General features: G+C 40.4%; 2 protein-coding genes and 1 long non-coding RNA gene across 4 annotated transcripts in view; 2 read left to right on the forward strand and 1 right to left on the reverse strand.

The window, feature by feature from the left end:
- On the reverse strand, positions 1 to 2,001 carry LOC135339933 (poly(ADP-ribose) glycohydrolase-like). The gene is made up of 3 exons (XM_064536179.1): positions 1,561 to 2,001; positions 1,011 to 1,469; positions 1 to 615 (listed from the first exon to the last, which is right to left on the reverse strand). Exons 1-3 carry the CDS (start codon positions 1,999 to 2,001, stop codon positions 1 to 3), a joined length of 1,515 nt encoding a protein of 504 aa, XP_064392249.1.
- Positions 2,002 to 2,043: 42 nt separating this feature from the next.
- LOC135339917 (AP-4 complex subunit beta-1-like) overlaps positions 2,044 to 23,442 on the forward strand; it is a 42,998-nt gene continuing 21,599 nt past the window's right edge. The window contains exons 1-11 of one of the 2 annotated variants that reach the window (XM_064536157.1): positions 2,044 to 2,184; positions 2,299 to 2,422; positions 3,640 to 3,812; positions 3,911 to 4,041; positions 4,188 to 4,335; positions 4,436 to 4,529; positions 4,926 to 5,049; positions 6,440 to 6,566; positions 19,620 to 19,715; positions 21,745 to 21,914; positions 22,436 to 22,560. In XM_064536157.1, the coding sequence (XP_064392227.1) occupies positions 2,147 to 2,184; positions 2,299 to 2,422; positions 3,640 to 3,812; positions 3,911 to 4,041; positions 4,188 to 4,335; positions 4,436 to 4,529; positions 4,926 to 5,049; positions 6,440 to 6,566; positions 19,620 to 19,715; positions 21,745 to 21,914; positions 22,436 to 22,560 (1,350 nt within the window). In that variant the 5' untranslated portion in view covers positions 2,044 to 2,146. The remainder of the gene's footprint in view (positions 2,185 to 2,298; positions 2,423 to 3,639; positions 3,813 to 3,910; positions 4,042 to 4,187; positions 4,336 to 4,435; positions 4,530 to 4,925; positions 5,050 to 6,439; positions 6,567 to 19,619; positions 19,716 to 21,744; positions 21,915 to 22,435; positions 22,561 to 23,442) is intronic. The other variant, XM_064536158.1, reaches the window with a different exon arrangement.
- Positions 6,577 to 19,155, forward strand: LOC135339952 (uncharacterized). Its single transcript, XR_010396143.1, has 3 exons — positions 6,577 to 8,446; positions 8,581 to 18,454; positions 18,590 to 19,155. It is a non-coding gene; the product is annotated as an uncharacterized LOC135339952 (long non-coding RNA).

Here is a 23,442-nt window from a genome sequence, read left to right on the forward strand (position 1 = left end):
TCAATTATCAAATGCCTCCATGACATAGGAAAACACATCTCCAATTGTGGTCTTCCCTCGCACAAGCACATTGTAAAGCCGTCCCACAGTCACTTTCTTGCTAAGTAAAAACTGAGTGACTATTTTCTGCCTTTCTGCAAACCTTTCATCGTTGTGAGTGAAATAACGAACTGGCCTTCTCGCTTTAGTAGCTGCCATCCATTGCAACAGAGTCTTCATTTCCTTGTCTCCTCCAAATGCACCACAGCCCCAGTTCCCTGTTGCAACAGGAACGTTCTCACCACTCTCGTTATCATCCATGGAGATCTTGTGAATGAAACCACAGTAGGCTTTGTAAAGCTCACGATTTATGCCATTCCTCTGAAACTGAGCAGCTGACGTAAAGAAGTCAAATGGGGTGGCATCAATCGCTACAATGTTCACTTGCTTTCTTTTAAATTTGTCTGTGGGATTAGGGTCATTGTAAGGCTCGGTGAACTGGAAGCGTCCACCATATCCAGTGTAGGAGGAGAACTGCTCAGCGCCAGTAATGAGAATGGACTCAAGATGGTCCATGGATTGGCAAAAGAGAATGGAAACAAGACACTCTGGGTTAATCACAAACCGTATCTCCTCCTGTGTGTGTGTGTGTGTGTGTGTGTGTGTGGGTGTGTGTGTGTGTGTGTGTGTGCAGGTGGCCTGATGTGTTTGGTATGTGTATGGGCAGGAATACATGTACTCCGGTATACGGGTCATGGGATGTATAATAGCTTTGCATGTTAGAGGTGTGCGTTAGTGTGTATAGTTATAAATAACTAATTATGCACATGCTAATTGTGGTGATGCTTTGTGTGAAAGGCAAGTGTTACCTCATGCAGCTGTGTGCTATTGTTACAAGTTTGTCTGTATGACTGACTGTCTTTTAAGGAATTAGTATGCACGTGTATCCGGAAAATCAATACTAGTATAACTAGATCGACCTAGCTATCAACAACAGGAAGCAATTCTGTTTCAGTGTAATAATTATGTACCTGCACGTTCCCCATTCCCAGCACCCCTCCTCCGATGTACTCATTAGCAAAGTCAACTTGCAGACAACCATTAGCCCCCTCAATTAGTCCCTCAGCTAGACTCTCGAACGGAACAAGTGGATGGTCACATTGACCCCAGAAAGTGTTGGGATCTTCAATGCTAGCTTTTGGTAGCTGCTTCCTTGAGAATGCAATATTGACATTCAAAAAGGTGTCTTCCTTGTTGGTTTCAGCTTGTCGGATCCTTTCGAAGTAATGGAGAAGGCAGATCAGTTTTGACTCCTGACTGGTGTAGAAGGGAAACGATAGGAAGCCAGTGAAGGTGAATTGCTGGTATCCACCGGCACCATGCGCACTTCCTGGAAGCTCCTTAAACGTGTTGAAAAACGCCAGGGCCATAAGACAACACACTTGTTGTCGGGAGAGCTGAATCTCTTGACAGCGTCCATTGTACAAATTCTGTGTAATAATAGATCTACAAATAATATATAGTGCCAAGGGCATTCGGCGGGAGATACACCCTTATTTATTTTAGGTCAATGTGGCTCACCAGTATTGAATAATCGGACTCTTTAAACAGTGACTCCACTTCCAAAGCCTTGTCTGCTATCCATGGTAGCAGTGTCCCATAAAAATGGTCTTCAGTGATGTACTGAGCTTTGCCCAAAACCTTATCCAGTAGGGATATGGATACAGTCTCTCCATCATGCTCCAATGCACGCTGGAATGTCTCAGGGCCACTCTCAGCCTTACTGGATAGAGCTGAAAGATGACCACTTATCTCAGGCCATGTGCTGTATGTGTTTGGGAGGCTAATTGTATCGACAACATCGACAACAGCAGAACTAGAAGGAGCTGAACAGCAACTTGAGGCCATTTCTTGCTTAATCGTCAGGAACACTAGATCTATGAGGAGCCCCACCCTCCTCAGTAGACCTCTACATCTATGGACAGAAGCAGGGACGGAAGTGAGTTCTTTGACACACAGCATGAACGAACTCAGGAACTCGTGAGGAAATCTGGCAGTCTGCAACGCGTTAACGCCAGGGCCCTTTGTGAATGATCTGGTTTCTGCTGTCAGTGCAGTTTTCCCAGTCTCTGATAGCTAGCTAGACCAGAGAAGGAGAAAACTTGGCATGGCCAGAAGAGAGAGTCCAGAAATTAAAAAACTGCGGTAAAAAACAATGTGCAGTACAGTCACTAGCTTTATAGCTATCTTATCAGCTACTAGCACCTGTACCTTGTTCCTTTAAAGTTTACTATTTGTATTGATGAATTTGTTTGTCAGGTTTAACCTGAGAAGCCCTGGCGTGAGGAGAGACGACGGATGGCAACTGGAGGCGGTGCAGAGGGTAATTTCCCTGGGTACAAGCGGATGTGATATGTCACCACTCTTTCCAGAGATGATCATGGTGAGCTTAAAATAATCGATAGCTACCTGCGGGTTTCTTTTTGGGCTACAGTTTTGCACCAGGAATTTGTTCAGTTAAGGGAACAGTGTTAGTTCAGAAAACTTTTATGTGCATGCACTTACACGTCAACTAAGCGCTTATGTGGCTTTATTATTGCTAGGCCATTATAAATTATAGAATCCAGTCGCTTATTCCAGTGGCTTTTTGGTGTTGCAGACAAGTGTTATTCTCAGTATCGATTAATGTTATATTTTGTGCGTCAGCAATAACACTGAAAGTAAACACATCAAATGCTGGCGTGAGTGACAAAACAATTATAAGCTCAAAGCAACACTGGTCTACTATAGTGTCCATGACAACTGAAATTGTACACCTGTCAACAAACATTTAACGACAATGAAAACTTCTATAGCAGAGACCTAGCAATCCTTATTGAAATTATGTTCCTCGCCACTTATTAGCCCTAACGGTAGGACATTAATACTAGGAGCATGCAGAGCATGTTTGGGGTGAGCGAGCAATTTGTGTATATGTTGTACAGTGATTAGGTACAATGCGATATATTGTTGTTATGAATCGAATGAGTATCAGTGATCGATTGTGGAATTAATAGTGAATAACCGAGTAGTCTGATGCACTCGATTAGATACGACTTCCCTGTACCAGCTATATACCGTATTACTAGAATGTTTTGCGAGCATCAAACTTTGCGATGGTTGATCAATTCGCAACAATAAAATCCGCAAAACCTTAATAGTTAGATCGCAAAGGGTCAACTTTTCTGCTGATTTGGCTGATTCGCAAAAGTTTTTCACCCGCAAAATATTCTAGTAAACGATACCCGTGACAATTATTCTAGGTTATTGTGCATGGTCTTTGACTGTGCATGGTGTAACATCAAGTTGACTTAGAGTGAAACATAATTATATCTATGAGTGAAAGTTCAGCATGAAAGAGCTGGCTGTACAAACTAACATGATCAGAGGAGCTATAGTATACTGTCAGTGTGAACAATCCTTGATAAGTAAGCTACTCTGATCTGTTGTAAGTGTGCCTGTGTGGCCTCAGAAGTTTTCATCTGAGCTGGTCTGACGAGTACAAAAAACAAATATCGTGCCAGTCCATGACAGACAGACAGACAGACAAAATTGTAACGTTCATCACTAGGAAGGGACTCGCTTCGCTCGCCCCAATTAATTACACTCACACCACAACAGGCTGGAGCTACAACGAACCTGGTCCAAAAGAAGCTGGTATACCTATACCTGACGATGTATGCTGAGTCAAACTCTGAGCTAGCCCTGCTCACAGTGAACACACTGCACAAGGACTGTCAAGATTGCAACCCGGTCATCAGGAGTCTTGCTCTCAGGGCACTCACCTCTCTCAAGTACGTGTGAGAGTTGTGGTGTGTTTCTAATTCATTGTCTTCATGGTTCTCAAAAGAGGCTGATGACCACTATAGTCTTAATCTTTCTTTCATCTCAGGGTGGTGAGTGTGTTACAGTTAATGTTAGAGTGTGTGGAGACAGGACTAAGGGACACTAGCGCTCTAGTGAGGAGGGCTGCAGTCATGGCCGTACTCAAACTGTTTCATCTGGATCAGCAGCTCGTGCTCAGTGAGTTAACCTCAGTTACTATAACAAAGTACTTAGCTATTTTTTCAGCATTACTCTCTTGTCTTCATTGTTGGCTTAAGGCCTTAGTTGATTGACCTAAGTGCAAATCATGAACATTGTAACAAATTGTTGGCGTTTACTTTCAGAAAACAATTTGGTGAGTGTCCTGTACCAGTTGCTAAAGGATAATGACCCTCAGGTGGTCTCCAACATTCTGTGTGTGCTCACTGAAGTTCTGGCAGGTGAGGGAGGAATGGTAGTCACTATTGGACTGGCTCATCACCTTTTGAACAGGTCAGACACTTTAAAATGGACACTCGTAACCGAAATGTTGCCATAGATTTGAGTGATAAGAGTTTTTAAGAGATGGTTACTACCTAAACCTCTATTGCAGGCTGAGTGACTTCAGTGAGTGGGGCAGCTGTCTGGTCCTCCGTCTTCTCCGCTCCTACCATCCCTCCTCTGAGCAGGAGCTATTGGATATACTGGTCAGCTGATATGAGTAGAAAAGAGCTTATTTACACTGTTATTGTTTGGTCTAGTGCATTCATCCATGGCGGCCATAGTCATCGTATGATCAGCTATGAGATTTTCTTAATTTAGTTCCGTATAATTATAGCAAGGAAATTTTCACGAAGTGTAAAATTTTGAGGGCAGAGCTAGCAGCTAACGCGAACATTAAAACTGGGATAAACTCCCACGCACTGGTATTTCACGAGTAAAGCTATTAGTGGGTGTGATTTCCTGGCATTGAAATGCGAATGTTAGAACCCACGAATGTTTATGCTGAGGGTTTTGGAGCCAAAGCACAAAAATTTGCATCAGTGAAAATTTCCCGCTATACGGTGTATTTTCTTGTTTTGCTAAGTTCACTTCTCTTGCAGAATGTGCTCGACAGTTATCTCAGCCACAGCAACAGTGGAGTGGTGCTAGAAACAGTAGCTCTCTTCCTGCACTTGACTACAAACCACCCAATACTGGAAAGAGATGTCCACCACAGAATCAAAGGTTATTAAGAGTGCTGCATGGTTACTCAATTGGGCGTCCACTACTGTCGTCGATTGTTTGTGTTGAAGGTTATAGCTGGTAATTGGTTGTCAACAGTGACCATCTCTATGCGTATTACCAAGAGCGTATAAAAGAAGAAGAGAATTAAGGCATGCAACAGCAAAACAGCAGAATTCAAACGTGGGCAGATGAATGCAGGAATGTGCTAAAAATGTGCTATTTTTAGCATTTCATGAAAATTCACATTCATTTGGCCACATTTGAATTCTGCTTGCTACGTGTACTAGATAGTGAGTTGCATGCTCTCTGTTCTTTTATACGCCCTTGGTATTACCGTATAATCTGGTTAATAAGCGCACATCAACTAATAGTCGCCTCGGTAGAAGGCGCATCGTTCTCTGCACAGTTTTCTGCCCAAAAACTGGTCTCCACACTTCTTTATAGATGTGAAGTCTCTTTCACTATTTATGCATGTTACTGCTGATGTAACTATAGACGTTTTGCAGATAACGAGCCAGCTAATGGAAAAGTGCATATACGCATGCGTCATTGAAACGTCATGGGCGCGGTTAATATCTATAAGCGCATCCGGATAATAGGCGCATAGAGGCCTGCTCTTTCCTCTATAGGCACATGCGCTTATTAACCATATAATACGGTATTGGACAAACTCAGCCTAAAACATTAATTTATTGAGGCCTATTTTAATGGCTATAATCCTATAATTATTATGCCTCGGTGCATAAGCAATGATAGGTTTAAACCACTACGATTCATAAACTAACGGGATATGTATAATTATTTTTACAAGAGAGAGAGATATAAGTTAAGCTCAAGAATTTGCAAGAGTGAGATACAAGTACTGACTCAGCAGGTTGAAGCAAATTTTAAGGCAAATTTGAGGCCAACACTGTTTGCATAGCATGTTTCGCTGCGGTTTAAAACGTGACCAACCTCCTCTGGCACTATGTAGTTGTTTGTACACAGAAGAGGTGCGAAGCAGTTACTAAGTGGTTTTCTTCTAACTTTCAGACTATTTCTAGCTGAATTTTTAGTGTCTGTATATTAAGCTTAATTAACTCGCCAATTTTGCTCATTAACCTCCTGAAGCCAGCATTTGTGTTGACCTCGAAAACAAGCCGCTCGATCACAGTATTGAGGCTAGCACAAGAGGATTGTATCTCTCTGCTTCTGAGCAAAATTGGTGAATTATCACTCAACTGAAAAATGTTTTAAGCTCACATGCATACACTAAAAACTTGGTTAGAAGTAGTCTGAAAGAGAAGGTAAGGACCAATCAAGGTTTGTTTGGAAAGGGTATTTGTTTGGAAAGGGTAATTTTTCTAAATAATCTCTAAGCTGCTACCACCCATCCATCCCCTTTGTTCAGCTCCACTGCTTACACTCCTCGGTTCCCAATGTCCTGAGCTGACGTACACCTGCCTCCAGCACATCCAGCTGCTTTTGCAGGGTCATCGCTACCTCTGGAGCAGGGACTACAAGAGCTTTTTTTGTAGGTGAGTCACATGCTAACCGTTTCTGAGGATCTAAAAGTATTCTTCGAATTAAGATCCTAGCTCTTTTTGTAAAATGTTTGAATTTCATGTTATGCTAGCAACATGTTAGTTACAAGGGGGGAGGTTATACGTGGCAACTGCTCTCAGAAAACAAACGATGTGTGTTGACGGTAGAGATCGAATCTGAAGTAAAGCATGTTCGTAGCTGAGTTTATATCTGTGATTTAGCTTTTTATACATAAAGTGGACTAAATCATAAAGCTTGTTCCGTAGTTTATAGTTAACTTTTGTAAGTCTTAATGTGCTTCAAATTAAGAGCTTATTTATTTACCTAAATTGCACCAGGTAGAGTTAAGTATGGCCAGTGTGCAATCGTGAGTGATCACCTGATTCACCAACTGAATGATACCATCATGCAGGCATGTATATTCATACAATTGATATGTGCATGCATGCTTATAATTGTTGTACTTCTGTCACCTTGTACGCAATGTATGTACCGTGGCTACTGGTTTAGGCAAACTATAGGTCACAGTGACTGGACATTGTGCACTAGCACTTGTAGTGATTTGTACACGCATGTCGGACCTCCTCTGGTTTTAGTTTCATGTACTGCTAGAGGTTAACGCCCACTATCTATTGCACTCTGAAGCGAAACGTGGATGGTTTCAAGAGGAACGTTAGGAGCCATTGTCGCACGTGATCCTGTTTCCAATCCCTCTTACTGTTCTATCTACGTCCAACTCACATGTACCACGACAATTATTAGAGTCGTTATCGCCCGTATAGAGTATATACTTTTGTGTAGTGTTAGTTCTGTATCAGTGCGTGCTACAAAGACCCGTGACACATTCCACCCCTACCTTGGCTATAGCAATGTGTTCTATCGTCTTACCATATTTGAATATCTTGATGTGTCTTCCAAAATTTAGCGACTTGCCATCTACGTACATTCGACGGCTTGCATTGGGCCATAGCACTTTGCAAAAATAATTATACTGCACATGTATGTTGAGATTGCCCCATAGAATTAGATCGGGGAGTTTTACTTTTTATTATTGATGACTTCCCTTAACTGTTTGCCTGCATGCAAAAACTGTGCCCACACAAACTGAGCAAAAGTGCCTCAGCTAGTGTTAGTGATACATCTGGTTGGCAAAGGTTATACTGCACATGTATGTTGAGATTGCACCATAGAACTAGATCAGGGGGAGTTTTACTTTTTATTATTGTTCACCCACTTGTGGTCTATAGATTTACTTTTTATTATTGATGACTTCCCTTAACTGTTTGCCTGCATGCAAAAACTGTGCCCACACAAACTGAGCAAAAGTGCCTCAGTGTTAGTGATACATCTGGTTGGCAAAGGTTATACTGCACATGTATGTTGAGATTGCACCATAGAACTAGATCAGGGGGACTTTTACTTTTTATTATTGTTCACCCACTTGTGGTCTATAGATTAGATTCACTTATAATTAGATGCATAAAGCCTTAGCTATAAAAGAGCTTATCTCAAAGGAAAAAATATATTTCAGGCATCTGAGCACAACTCATTGACAAGTTGGCCAACCGAAGCAAGCAATAAGCCAACTTGTATGCTTTGAAGCCTCAAGGACCTCGTCTAATATAAACCTTCCTTCTCCCGTTTCACAAACCAGACCACTGATCATGTACTCAATAGTCCTTTTCCTGTTCGCTGTATGCAGCCCATGTTGGGCTGAAAACTGCATTGGCATCTTCCATGATCATCGGCCGTCCCTAAAGGAGTGTGCCAAACGAAGTGGTACTGTGGACAAGAACGGTCGCTATTACTTCAAAGACCACATTGCTGCTGGGTTGTCACGTGGCAATCAGTGTTTGGAGCCAGTGGAAGAAAAGTAGGTTCTGCATTGCATAGGTACTGTACAATCCTGTGAGTTTATTACTCCCTATAGATTCCTATTATAACATACCTAGATTCGCTATAATAATTAGTGAAACGAATTTGTGATTTGTATATCTCTTCTGTTAGCTCTGTGAGGTGCTACAAGTGGGTGCTTGGAGATCTTTGCTACCCTATTCCCTCTACTCGACTGTTGATCACGAGTAAAAAAAGAGTCTCTCAAAATCAAAAGCTCGTCACCAGTATCTCAAAGTCAGTCACTTTCCGTTCACCTGACAAAAACTTTGACTCCCAACGAAAGGGACGTTATTTCAATAGCATGTTCTGCTTATACAACATTAGCGTACCGAATTGTATGAACAATTCTGTGATACTTCAATCCACATCTGGTGATCACAGCTTGTTTGACGACGGGAAAGATTATCTGTATTTTGACTTTGGTCAGGTGACCTTTAAAGTGACTGGTGACAGTGTCGGTTCCCTCAGCGAGAATGTTCCAACCTCTTCATTCTATGCGGTTCTGTGGACAGACGCCACCCCAAAAACAGATTGGGGGAAGTTTGAAATCGAGGCAGCGTGTAACTGAGTTGTTACAATTTATTATGCTTCTAACGTTTGAATTATACATGTAGTTGAACTGTCATTATAAGCTTCGTGTAACGTGTAACTATGTTTTTCGTTAAATTTAATGTCTGTTATCGCTACTGTATTGGCAACGATGTGCCGATATATCCACACTGCCCATGTCTTTTTGCATGAGTCTCTTGCGTTGTAAGTGTGTAATGCATGCGATATGCATGGAACTTCTCCCACTTTTCAATGTTTCCACTTGTAATGTTGCATGGTTTCTCCTACGATGCCTGCTTACAATAAGTGTATGAATGAGTTGACTGTATCAAGAGCGACTCTCTTTGACGAGACACATACACATCAAATTCGTGTTTGATGTGCACGAATCTTAAAGTTTCACAGTTTCTGAACCTGAGAGCCAGGGAGATATACTCCATTGCAATCCTGAACACTGTAGCATGAGATAAAAGCTGGGAATATCAGAATGAGTGCCGATGATTGCATCAAATTTTGTTTTTGAGTACAGTATACTTTTTTATCTGCATGCATTGTGGCTTGCGTTTGGAGAATTAATACCGTAGATTTGGGCTCATTGTTCCTTATCTTTCACCTAATGCTGGGACTTTAATAATTTAAGGTATCGTTATTTTAGTGGGTGCACCTAAAAGGTTCCCCAGATACAATGATTCCATTCTATATTAGGTTTGTAGTACTTTTCTACTGTCCATCAATAGCCATCCCATGCACAATCTCCATTGTGGTAACGCATTTGAAGTTTGTGGTGTAGTTCAATAGGGTACACTTAATTTTACCAGTCACAATGTTGACATTGTTAACCCGAGGCGCGTGGGCGGCCACGGGTTATAGTAGTTGTTTGGTTTGTTTGTTTGTGACAGGTGAATCTACTCACCTGGATGCCACAGCACTGCGTTTACAGCATGGATAGCCTTCATACAACAAGTTATTAATTTTAATAGTGGCAGAATTTCATGTTAAACCTTCGTTGTCAAATAAAAACGAGCAAAAGCTAAGAAGCTTGTGACTGGGTCTGCTTATCTGGATGCTCTAGCACTGCGTTTACAGCATGGGTAGCCTCCACACAACAAGTCAGTACTTAAGTAGAAAGCTGTATATACCAGGAACAATGGAACAGGGTCACTAAAGTAGAAAGCTTGCTTTAACTGACTGGGATCCATGCAGGACCTGGAGCCATACTTCTATGAGACTCCAGGCTTCTTTGCTGTGATCCTAATCCACAGTGCATATATCTATAGTACTACTACCTGTTCTCAAATGTTTTAGCATGCCTCCAGTCTGGTTTAGTTTTATTGCTCCTGAGTTGCTGTGCAAGTCATGCATGATGATGATAACAACAGCACTGCATATCAGTCTTCTGGTTTCTTTATAATCATGTCACCAGCTGAGGGTTTGCACTTTAGTGCTCTAGTTTATTAGGGTGTTCACCAGTTAGAGACACTGGTTGAGGTGCTGAGATGAGGCCCACTTAGTCAGGGGACTATGCTATCTGTGTGGGTTGTTATTATTGTAATACCCTATACACTGAGAGCACAAACACTATCAGCTGTACGTTGCAACTTCCTTTGAATGTAGGAAATGAGGTTCCTGTGGAAATCCTGCACCCCTTGATGGCTTGTTAGTGGTCCCTTGAACATATAGAAAGGAACTTGTCATTTAATAATTATTGGCTAAGCTCCTATAGACAGACTGACCGATGAAATTAGGGGATTGGTCGAGATGCTGAGATGAGCTGAGGCTGATTCTCACGATCTCCCACTCAGTCAGGGGACTATATGCCATGTTTGTGGGTTTTTCTTTAATACCCTATACTGAGCACTAACAGCAGGTTGCAACTTCCTTTGAATGTAGGAAATGAGGTTCCTGTGAGAATCTTGCGCCCCCTGATCTTGTTAGTGGTACCTTTAACATATAGTTATAATTGGCTAAGCTCTTATAATTAACAGGCTGACCGACTGATGAATTTTGATGTCGGTGTCCTCTGCTATAAACATTTTTTGCATGTTAAGCACAAACAGTAAATGCATGTGAATTGTGACATGAGTTAATTTCCTCTTACCAGCTATCAGCTTGAATAGGAACTGTATCTCCTCCGTGACCTTGGTGCTACTGACTTTGAATGCAAAATTAACGGAATGAATTCTCATTAACTAAAAATAAACTCATTGAAGTACTGCATGCAAAATTATTGGCTTGCGCTTGTATCATCCATTTTGCATTGTTTTCCTTATTAATGGGCTCATCGTTATTATACCTGTTCCCTTGTCTTTCACCTATTAAAATGCTGGGGCTCAATACACAGCATTTTTTATGTAGTGGGTGAGCCTAAATTGTTCCGAGGAAGGTTCCCCAGGTACAATGATTCCTTTCTGTATTAGGTTTGTAGTACTTTTCTGTGTCCCATCAGGAGTGCATGAATATTCGTGCACTCCTAGTCCTATCAATAGGTTTTTACCATCCACCCACAATCTACATTCAAAGGTTTCTATTGTGATAGTTTTCCCCTGTTTGCATTTCGTGGTGTACGTAGTTCAATGCGGTACACTTCATTTTACCGGTCACAATGTTGTAGGGTTTTTTCTTTAGAGAGACTGGTTGAGGTGCTGAGATGAGCCAAGGCTGAGGCTGATTCTCACGATCTCCCACTCAGTCAGGGGACTATGCTATCTGTGTGGGTTGTTAATACCCTAATACTGAGAGCACTAACACTATCAGTTGTTGTCACTTCCTTTTAATGGAGAATCTTGCACCCCTGATGTGTCTTGTTAGTGGTCCCCAACATATAGAAAGCAACTTGTCATAATTATTAATATTGCCTAAGCTCTTACATAATACATTATAATTTTAATGAGGTCCTCGGTTATAAAAAGTATTTGCATGTTAATGCCAAACAGTAAATGTGAATTGGATGTGAGTTGATTCCTCTTACCAGCCAGCTTGAATAGGAACCGCGTCACCTATAAATATCTCCTCCGTGACCTTACTTTTGGAATGCAGAATTAGCGGAATGAATTCTCGTGAATAAAAATAAACTGATTGAAGTACTGCATACAAAATTACTGGCTTGCGCTTGTATGTATCCATTTTGCATTATATTATCCACTTATTCATCGTTAATACGTGTTCCCTTGTCTTTCACCTATTAAAATGCTGGGACTTTATGCTAATTCAATATCAGTCTCATTTATAGTGGGTGAACCTATATTAAGAGAAGGTTAATTCCCCAGATACAATGATTCCTTTGGTTTGTATATAGTACTTTTCTACTGTCCCATCAAGAGGTTTTTACCATCCACCCACGTGCAATTTACATTCAATTGTGATAATGTTCTCCCCTATTTGCATTTCGTGGTATACGTAGTTCAATGCGGTACATTTAATTTTACCGATTTTTTCTTTAGGGAGTGCTGAGATAAGCCAAGTCAGGGGACTACCATAATTTTATGTCTTCTAATTTATGGGACAATTTTCTGGGCAATTTTCGATGTTATAATACAACGGACACTCTGGTGTTTTAATTTTAAATATCTAGACAATATCTTGAAAAGTTGAGATACATTCCAACCAACGTAGCTTTATTAGCCAGCAAGAGTGCTGCAAGCTAGATAGTTTTGAGTTTTAGATAGCTAGTGCAACTATTCAGTCGCACACTGTTCTATTAAACTTAGCTAGCTCATGCAGCTGCATGCTTGTTCCAGACACTTCGCGTGCTCTATAAAGATATTTTCCAATTATTTTTCCTTATTTTTTGCTGTCCGATAAATTAGAACATAAATTATACGGTATATGCTTTGTGGGTTGTAACACTCTCTACTGGAGAGCACTGTAATATGGAAGGACATAATTTTTATTAGAGCCAAAATTCTCAGCTTTTGTCCTAGTAAATGTCCCGGCAAACATCTGTGGGTGAGGTCGACCAATTCTCTAGGGTGTGGTCGTCACAGCCCACTGCATCCGCTCAAGTTTTTGCCCCAGCACTTGCCTCAGTACCAGAATAAACGCAGTGCATAAAGTGTATTGCGTGCATAAAGATTGCAACGAGTTAAAGCGCATAGGCAATGAAAGTGAATGCCTCGTGCCATAAACCAGAGCCTTGTGGAGGCTATTAAAGAGATACAAAGAACATAATTATAAGCTAGGCTAAGAAGATACAAAGAACCTAGCCTTGTGAGAAGAAGATACAAGCTATGTAAGGCTATAACTGTTTGTGGTTATTTTGTCCCAAGAGGAGAGTTGTAGTGAGGTACCCACTTCCCTGTGATTCTTGCCAAATTGCCATGCAGCAAAAATGTTCATCATGATAATTATATGTGTATAAAAGCTATAGTAGCTTTATGTTATTTATGTAGCTTTGGCACCTCTACCAAGGCATCAGCACCCACGGTGCTTTCATTGAGATTGGGTTTAAAGGAGGAGTAAAAAACAGCACTTGTGAAACAGGTTTATATAATAGGTGGTGCTATTAAATTAATTGTTATGGAGGAATAGTCCAGTGAGTTCACGATTGAAGTGTTTCCTGTCGGTTGGTGATGGATAATTCTTGGTGTTCCTTTCATAGTCCTTACTCAAGACCTGCTACACTAATCTATCCATTAGAGACTGGGTCGACCCCGCCCACAAGAAAAAGGCGTTGCCGGGACAAACACGGGAACAAAACATGGGAATGTTGATTCTAATACCCTTCCACACTATAACACTATCAGCTGTCGGTACCATGACTTCATTGAAGTGCTGCTTTTCGAATGCAGAATTAACGAAAGGAATTCTCATGAACTGACAAATACTCCTTAGAGCATGCATAACTTGTATGTACATTATGTTTCCCCATTGTTACCTGTTCCCTTATTTTTCTGGACCTTCATGCACAGCAGATCATTATAATTCAATATCAGTTGACTCGTATTAAAGGAAAAAAGGGCAGACTCGTCAAACTGTTACCCACGGTTGCTCATTAGCTGAGAAGATAAAGTTAACTCACAATTCACATTTACTGTTAGTGGCTTAACGTGCACAGAATTTTTATAGCCCGGGACACTTATATCAAAATTCATCAGTCAGTCTGTCTAAGAGCTTGGATATGACAAGTTGCTTTCTATATTAAGGGCCACAACAAGACATCAGATTCTCACAGGAACCCTATTTCCTACATTCAAAGGAAGTGGCAACAGCTGATAGTGTTAGTGCTTTCAGTATAGGGTACGTATTAGAATAACAACCCACAAAGATGGCTTATAGTCCCCTGACTGAGTGGGAGACCGTGAGAATCAGCCTTCTCAACAGTCTATAATAAACGATGTCAACATTGTCTGGCAAAGCCGCATTGAACTACACCATGAACTACACCACGAATCCCCAGACTGAGTGGGAGATCGTTAGAATCAGCTTTCTCAACAATCTAATAAACGATGTCAACATTGTGACTGGCAAAGCCGCATTGAACTACACCACGAAAATTCAAATGACTAATTTACCTTTCAGTATAGATTTTTGGTGGATGGTAGAAACCTACTATATTCTATTTTTATACTGTACCCTGCCTCTGATATAGATTATATACATAGGGTAGAATGAGTTGATGATGCCCTATAGCTCTTCTCTTCATTGGTCTTATTTAGTGTGTGAACCTAATTTGCCAAGTAAGGTTCCCCATTCCTTTCTGTATTAGGCTTGTAGTACTTTTCTACCGTCCATAATAGGTTTTTACCATCCACCCACAATCAATATTCAAAGGTTTCTGATGAGGCTCTACCCACATTGGAATTTTGTGGTGTAGTTCAATAGGGCACACTTAATTAATTTTTACCAGTCACAATGATGACTTTTACGGACACTGGTTGAGGTGCTGAGGCTGCGCACTTCTTCCCACATTGGAATTTTGTGGTGTATAGTTCATAAGGCACACTTAATTAATTTTTACCAGTCACAATGATGACTTTTACGGACACTGGTTGAGGTGCTGAGGCTGAGCACTCAGTCGGGGGACCATGCATGTCATATTTGAGGGTTATTATCTACTGAGAGCACGTACTACATGTAACCATAGATATAAGAAGGGAGAGGGATGGGAAACGGAGCACGTGCGCACAATCACTTCTGTGTAATGCCAAAAGTTGACCCGTGTTTCGCCTCTAGACACCCCGCCAACCCAGCGGGAAATGTTATTACTATCATTCACAGCTCCCCACTGGGACTCTTAGTACTGTGCAATCATATAGAAGTGTTGTGTATATCACCAAGAGCTTGAAAGCTTTCAAAGGCAGTTTTTTTAGCGTTGTATTATCGTTTCGGCTCTATCCTAGTGGCTTCGTGTACTTTCTACAAGGAGAGGCTGTGACTACAGCCCAAAATATTAATGATCAATTCCCTCTTTCAGTAAGCTGGTTTTGAAAAGCAGACTTTTGTGTATACCCATTTAGAAAGTTATATCAATGATTGAATGTCGGTAAATGTCTAATTCATTTGGTTCATTGTATCGGCACAGTAATTTATGACAGAACTTTGCTACATTTCTATAATTCTCTATCATGTCTGTGACTGTACTGGAATACTCAACGGTACAGACAGAGCTCCTCTCAAGAATTTGCCTGTCCAAGCTGCTTTTTACTGCTTGGAGGGGTCTCACTAACTATTGCTGCTACCTTGTTGTGACTGTTCCACTAGCCATTGCTAATACATGGAGCTCAGTAGCTAGTTTATAGCCTAGTACTAGCTAAAAGCATGGGCTGGAGGAAATAAAGAAGAAAACATTGACCAAAACGCGGATCGTCAATGCTATTTACGTAGCGTTTCCCATCCCTCTCCCTTCTTGTATCTATAATGTAACACTATCAGCTGTTGCAGTTTTGTGAGTGCATTTAAATTAATTGTGATTGCTTCCCCAAGCAAATCATTTGTTTGCAGTACGTTATGCCTGCTTAACTCTTGTGTAGTATTCGTAAGTTTCCACTACCATAATTCATATTCAAAGGTTTCCATTGTGGTAACTATTTTAGTTTGTTGTGGTATCTGATACACCCCTATAAACGCCTAAAAGAAATTTCTCTATTTCACCAATGTGGATATATTTAGGGTTACCTTATAGGGCCACTGGTTTAGGTGTTTACAGTGGATCCTCACAATATCCCACTCAGTCAAGGGATTGTACCATATCCATATCTTTGTGGTTTTTATGCAGCTCCCCACTAAAAATACAAACATTAGGTGTTTACAGTGGATCCTCACAATCTCCCACTCAGTCAAGGGATTATACCATGCATATCCATATCTTTGTGGTTTTTATGCAGTTCCCCACTAAAAAGTACAAACACTTAATATATTAGCTGTGGCATGAACCTTTTAAGTGATGGGTTATTCAGGGAGATTTGATATCATCCCTAATTTATGTACGTATGAAGTTAAGCAACACCCTGTAACTTGGCCGTATTATAGGTATATAGAATCAACTGATATCACAATTATTCAGTGTTTCTGCACATAAAGACAATACAGTAAACGGAAATTGTAAATGAGGTCAGTTTACGGAATGGTGTCATCTATCACCAGCTTCTGCATAGCTTTTCCGAGGCAAATTTTGGTCCTAGTAAGTATGGGGCCGCTCAAATAATGATACACTAAGTGGTCTCTGTCATAATATTGGCTATCGTAATAATGGCTAATGCTTTAATTGCGATAAGCCTGAGCGACGCCCTATATAGGAGCAATACTGCAGGAGATGTAGTGTTTGTTTGGTTGGATACTTTTTATTATGACGATTGGGAAGCTGCGTGCTCTGTATGTGCTAGCCCATTAACTAATTAAACCATAGATATAGCTGAGAGGGATTGGGAGCAGAAGTCAAAACCTCTACTTTTATACAGAGGGTGCGTACATAGCGTTTTCTTTTACACTCCTGAGATGCTTCTGTACCTATAATATATAATTATGTAGCTAAGACTGCCTAACTAAGTAGTGAGACTGGGTCACATAAAATTATGACTTTAAATATGGAAAATAACTGCTGCAAGTTCAGCAGCAGGATTGTTGTACTGACAGTAAGACAGAATCGTTTGTCTCCTAGCTAGCATTACTTTTTCACGTTGTAGTATAGGCCTCAAGTAAAACCGGGGTGCTGACAATTCTTCGATGAGGCTGAATCTATGATAGGTATTGTACAACTTTGGCAATATTATAATTATTTATTCTTTTAGTCTTCTTTGACAGATGATATACCACTAACTTTGCTCAGGCTTGCCCAACAGTTATAAGTTCTGTTAACAAATTTATGGTGAAGTGATGCACTGAACTTGTAGTGATTCATACTACATAATTATGCATGTCGATCTCCTCAGGTTTCCAATCACTTCACATTGTGTCTGATAATACTATATTCACACTTGGATATTGTGTACTTCACTTGCATTACCATGCATCTAGTACACGTACCCCAGTGTCCTGTTATACTTGTTTGCCAAGCCTGCATGGTGATGATAAACTAGATTCAGGATACTAAGTCTGTACTCATCGTGCTTAAACCTTGTGTACGTGGTGCTGATTCCACATGTAATTTGAAGCTATAGCTAGCTCTTTATTTTGTATAAGACGTTTGAATCAAGGTGTCGAATGACACTTTTAGTGCGGGGATGATACCGTATAGCGCGAAATTTTCGAGGGGCTTAATTTTCGTGGATTTCGTGGGTTAGCAATCCTACACGAAAATTAAGTCCACGAAAATCGTTCTTTACCTGCTATAACGTGCAAGATTTAAAGGCGTGGCTTCCGGTAAGCAGTCATTCCGCGAACATTGTGCAACGAAAATACTTTTAGAGGCCAATCCACGAAATATAAGTGCCTCGAAAATTTCGCGCTATACGGTATAACAATTATAAAGCACTAGCAGTTTAGATAGTCAAAGTGTTACAGTACCACTGCACATGATATATACTTCACTGTAAGTGTAGGTGTATGCACTAATATGCATCAGTTTTTATGACCTAATGCATGCTAAGCTTAACAAACATGTGGTTCCCCCAGGTATCCCCCCCAGAAACATTTGTTAGTTTAGACTCATGTCGTATGCACTGTGGTATATGAATCTCGACAAGCGCATCCTGGACAGGTAATGAATAATGCTGATCGTGGTTAACGCACACTATAAAAGCTAGCACATATGCAGTACTCATGCAACAATAATCTACATTGAAATCATCCATTCTACCAGCAATACCATGATGCCTTTAGGTCTACTTTCGTTAATCTTCCTGGTTGCAGTATTATCTTTGAGTTTGGCACAAGATTGTGATAACATCATAGTCAACAGAAGCGCCAGCCCGAGAGGAGGTATTATTAAGAAGTTCCAAGATCATGAAACGGTTGGATTGACACAAGAATGCCTCAAAAATAGAGTCCGTGTGGAAAAGAAGTGAGTTTACTTGTTTCGTTACATACATGCATGTGCATATCACCATGCACTGACTGTATAGTAGTGCGCCACATTGTATGAACTTCTGAGCATGCATGCACAGAATAGACATGAGTATATTTCTTCCTTCTGTAGCTCTGTACGCTGCTTTAAATGGAGAGTAAGGACCAGTAAGCAAGTGCAACTTAATGAACGACATGTCTCAAGTCAGAAACTTGTTACGGAAATCCCCGGTGATTCTGTGACATTTCGTTCACCTGGATTTTACAATCATAACACAAAGCATTACTCAAACAGCATGTTTTGTCTGTACAACATATCTGTGGACAAATGCAACCACATTACTGTTGCCTCGAGTAGTGGACACACATTGTTTAATGACTCTAGAGACTATCTTCAACTGTACTTGGGTCACAAGTCCTCCCCCCTGTTTGGAGAGAGTGTGAGTACGTTTGGAGATGATGTTCCCACTGGGTCCTTGTATGCAGTGCTATGGAGTGACGCTGTATCTCGCACAAGCAGGGGAACATTCGAACTAACTGCCACTTGCCATTCTTGGAATAATGAAGAAGAGGGATCAGGATCACTTATCTTAAACACTTCTACCGATTTTTAGACTGGTACTTTTTTGTCCTGCATCTCATCATCATTATTTCAGTTGTAGGTGCACACCAACGTATTATATTTCAGCTTCATTTCAATATTTTAATTTGCAGAGAATGCATGAGCAAATGTAAACACAGGAATTAATGTGCTCACACTTATCGGTGGTGGTTGGACTAGCCACCTCTAGACAAAAATAAGCGCCACTAGACAAACCTCTTAGTCTGAGTTTACCACATAATAGGCGATAAAAAGATAAGATAAATGTGTGTGTTGAATGAGATTGAGGATTGAAAATAGCCACAACTTCGAAAATGTATGCACATCACTTAGCAGGAATGTGTTAGGTATAGCTGTTGCATGAGAGTGGCTTGTGATAGCAGCTCTATCTGACAGTGAGTGCATGGGGTATAATAATTATATATAATAGTCCTGCATACGCGGCATTTCTGTATTTTACATAGCTACTGGGTAGAATTTTGTTCCTGGAGCTGTATAATAATTATGACCTTTTTGTCCGTATATAACAGCCATCTCTCATATAATTATACATGTCATTCAGGTGCAGTGACTACTCATACATCAAGTGTAAGAAGATGGACTTACTGTCTGATATCTGCACTGCCGCAACCACCTCAGTCATCCTCAATGAGCTCATGTATGTTTACATGTACTATATTCGAGTTTGAGCAGCTAAGCCTTTACATGTAGGTCTCTGTTACACTGAGAAGCTTTTGAAGGTGTGATGTATATCCAATACCATAACTAGTCAAAGTACAATATCTATATATGAGCCTTTATAATAATTTGATTAACGAAAGCATGCACCGCGGGTGCTGATGCCTCGGTGGATGTGTAAAAACTATGAGCTACTATAGCTATTACACACAGCATTAATGATGGATTAATTTTACTGCATGCAAGTAATCTGTAATCGCAGGGAAACTGTGATGCTAAAAATGATGCCAAAAGTACGAAGTCTATAATTAATGGCTGCTGCATCAACAGAGCCCTGCAGCTCTCTTCTCACTCTTGCCAGCTACCAATAGCTAGCGTTCCAGTGCAGAGCTAACTACTAAATAGAGTAGCAACACTCCATGGACAAGCTTTACTGCCCACTCTTCTAAAAAGGCATTCCAAGCAAAACTAGGCATACCTCGAGAACCAAGCATTATTTTGCAAATCCACAAATTAAAATCCATGACTAGAAGTCTAAAGTCTTACTTGCACTTCATTGATCCCTTGAGCAGCTGTAGCAGTCTACACAGACAGACACAAACACAACACACACACGCACACATAGACAAACACACAAACACGCTATCACTTGCGCATGCGCACCGAGGCATAATAATAGTACGCATTGTTCCTATCAATACGTCCCCGGTCTGTTTTAATTGTTGTTGTAGTGATCATAACATCTTCTCCCTTGCATTTATAGTGTAGTGGTTTTGAGTAGTAGTATTGGTACTGGTATGTTGCTATGAGTCGTGGGTGTAGTAGGCTTACTTGAGGGATGTTGGGTGCACTATGACAACACAATTTCAACCAATTGTGTGGGTGGTGGTTCACCACTGTCTGATGAATCGCAGATTAATAAAATGATGTGGTGTATTGATTGCTGCTGAATGTTTGTGTTTGTATCGTCATGTGTAATAGAGTTTTTATGTGCATATGTAACGAATTCCTAGGGCGTGTTTTTTACAACCATGTTTCAATATTGTGTGATGTAATGACCTACCGATTGATTTTACTCTACTTGATTGGGGGAAGTGACTGCAAGTGCCAAAAGTTTAAGTATTGTAAGGGATTTCCCATGTTGTTGTTTGTACACCTGCCAATAGCATGCTTTTAGGGGAACCCCATAACCAATAAATTATTAATTACCCTGTTTGGTGTATGTACACTGTACCTAAAATCCCCTGTGACTCAAATATGGCAATATCTCCAAATAAGCATGATTGCATGCCCAAGTCACCATCCCACATGTGGTGAGGAATCCTAATAAGGGTTGTGGTTTTAGGGTCTCTTATGGTTAGGGTATTGTGTTTCGCCCCCCCGCAATATTTTTGAAGTATGAATATCATTATCGCTATGTATATAGCATTAGACAAGTTGTACTGGAGTTTTCTTGCGTCAATTTTTAGCATGGATAAACCCGGGAATCTTCAACTGAGGGCTCTATCCAATTAAAGAAAGGTAGGGGTGGGGCCAGACGAAGATAAATAAAAAAAAAAGTCAATCTGGTTGAAGCTAGCTTCCTGTTTATCGGAAGATCAAGCGTATTTTTAGATACTTACCGTCTACTCTTAGCTTTTACTCGCCCGTATGAAGTTTTACAACGAATATCTCTTCGTTTGGCCCTCTGAAAGGTACTTAGCTACATATAGATACCAATAAAGCTTGCTGAAAGTACTTACTGCTCTTATATAAATTGACGCAAAAAATAGTCTATATACTTGGGGTTTTGATGCCCACTTTTCTCATTCATGCATCTTCACAAAACAATAGCAATAGAGTACATTAATAATCATACAATAATATAAGTACAGCAGACTTCTTTAATTTGAACCTGCAAAAGCGAAAAAGCTGGCAGAATTAAACTCATGAATATTCATGAGTGATCACAATTACCTTAACTGAGGGTTATTCTTCTCTATAAATATATTCATTATTATTCATTGCAGTGAGTGTGCGGCTGATGGATGTGTAATGGTTTCTACCTCAGCTATCAAAGCAATTGCCTCTATTGGTATAAGGTTGGCTCTCTCGACTGAGCTGTGTGTGCGTAGGTTGTTGCAACTTCTCGACTTTGACAGAGGTCATGTGGTCTCTGAAACACTAGTAGCACTGTCTAGTAAGTACTTCCTTGCCTTAATAGTAGCAGAGCCTCCAAGTAAATAATACGTTGTGATTTTCAGTATAAACGATGTAAAAGGTGTACAAAAGCATGGAAATGATATGAAATGCTGTTTAGTGGCTTTATATAGTCTCGCTTGCCCCGCCCCTTCAGTAAAAGGGCGTGGCAAGTTAGACTTAGCATGTGTTGTTTCAGTATCAGACTCACCACCAGCATAAGGCATAGGGCATAGATCAGAGTTACTACAGCTGTAGGGATGCTACTAGACGCTTTACTGTCAATTTCACAAAACACCAGTTATTCTGTAAGCTGATGAAAGGTCATAAGTACAGTGCAGTACATGTCTCTATCCGTATGGCAATAATTCCGTATAACCGTATTAGAAGAGATAAATACGGAAAAAACCAGAGGCTCTGGAATAGGACCCTTTCTTGTAAATCAGTTCCAATAATTATGTACATGTAATCAATTGGGAAGCATTCATTCGAACTTTGCTTTATTTATTTATTCCTACATAGAGATTGCACTCTCGTGTAACACCGTGGTTGCTATGATTCTACCCTACCTCCCATCATCAGTGTTGAATGTGAGTGAGCCTGAGGGCAAAGCTGCTCTTATCTGGATGCTGGGGGAGTACGGTAAGGTGAGCGATGGGATACTTATATGTATATTTATGTTGCAAGCACCGCGGTGCTTAATGCTTCTCGGCATGTTTTACTTTGCTCCAAACTAGTACAATGCTATGGAAGAGGAGCTTAAGGTTACGGTAAACAGTTTGCTCATGAATATTCATGATTTCTTATAATGATTTTTGTGAAACTATAAATGCCATAAGAGAAGTTTAAAGCACATACATTAAATATATCGGTGTATCAATCTGTATGACAAGTATCAATCTTCAAAACATCTTCCAGTGGAAGCTCTGAGCGATCATCAAGTTACTAGAAACAACACAAAACTAGTAGCCATTTTAAACTTCCAAAAACACTTCTAGCTCTGTGTTCTTGGTCTTATATGATGCTTCTTACCATTCTGGAGGGGGTCGAAGCGTTTTTTTCTTTCCAGGCCAACAAACTCTCACAAAATAATAATAATTATGTAGACTGACTCCACTTAAAATGGCGGCCAGAGCCAAGGAAAACAGCCTCTTGTGAGCTTTCAGTAGCCTTTTTTCGAAATATCTCTTCGACCCGCCCTGCATATAGTGAAGCTACAAACACTCTCTCAACTATTTTGACTTGGTCTCAACTACTTTTTGAATTGAAATAGACATGTTTGTGGTAAAATTAACCACAAAATTGATGGTAAACCACATTTCATACACACTCTTTTTACCTTAATTTTGAAGAACATAGCAACAAAGGTCCCATAAATATCTCTACTTTGAAAAGGTGTCAAACATTAAGCATTAAAAATGCTAGTACATGATTTCAGCTCACAACAAAGGTACCAAAAAAGTACATTGATTAAACTTTACACTTTAAACTTTTTGAACTCTCTACCTCAAACGTATACCGGGGACCCA

The sequence above is a fragment of the Halichondria panicea genome, chromosome 8, assembly GCF_963675165.1.
Source record: "Halichondria panicea chromosome 8, odHalPani1.1, whole genome shotgun sequence".
Lineage (NCBI taxonomy): Eukaryota > Metazoa > Porifera > Demospongiae > Suberitida > Halichondriidae > Halichondria > Halichondria panicea.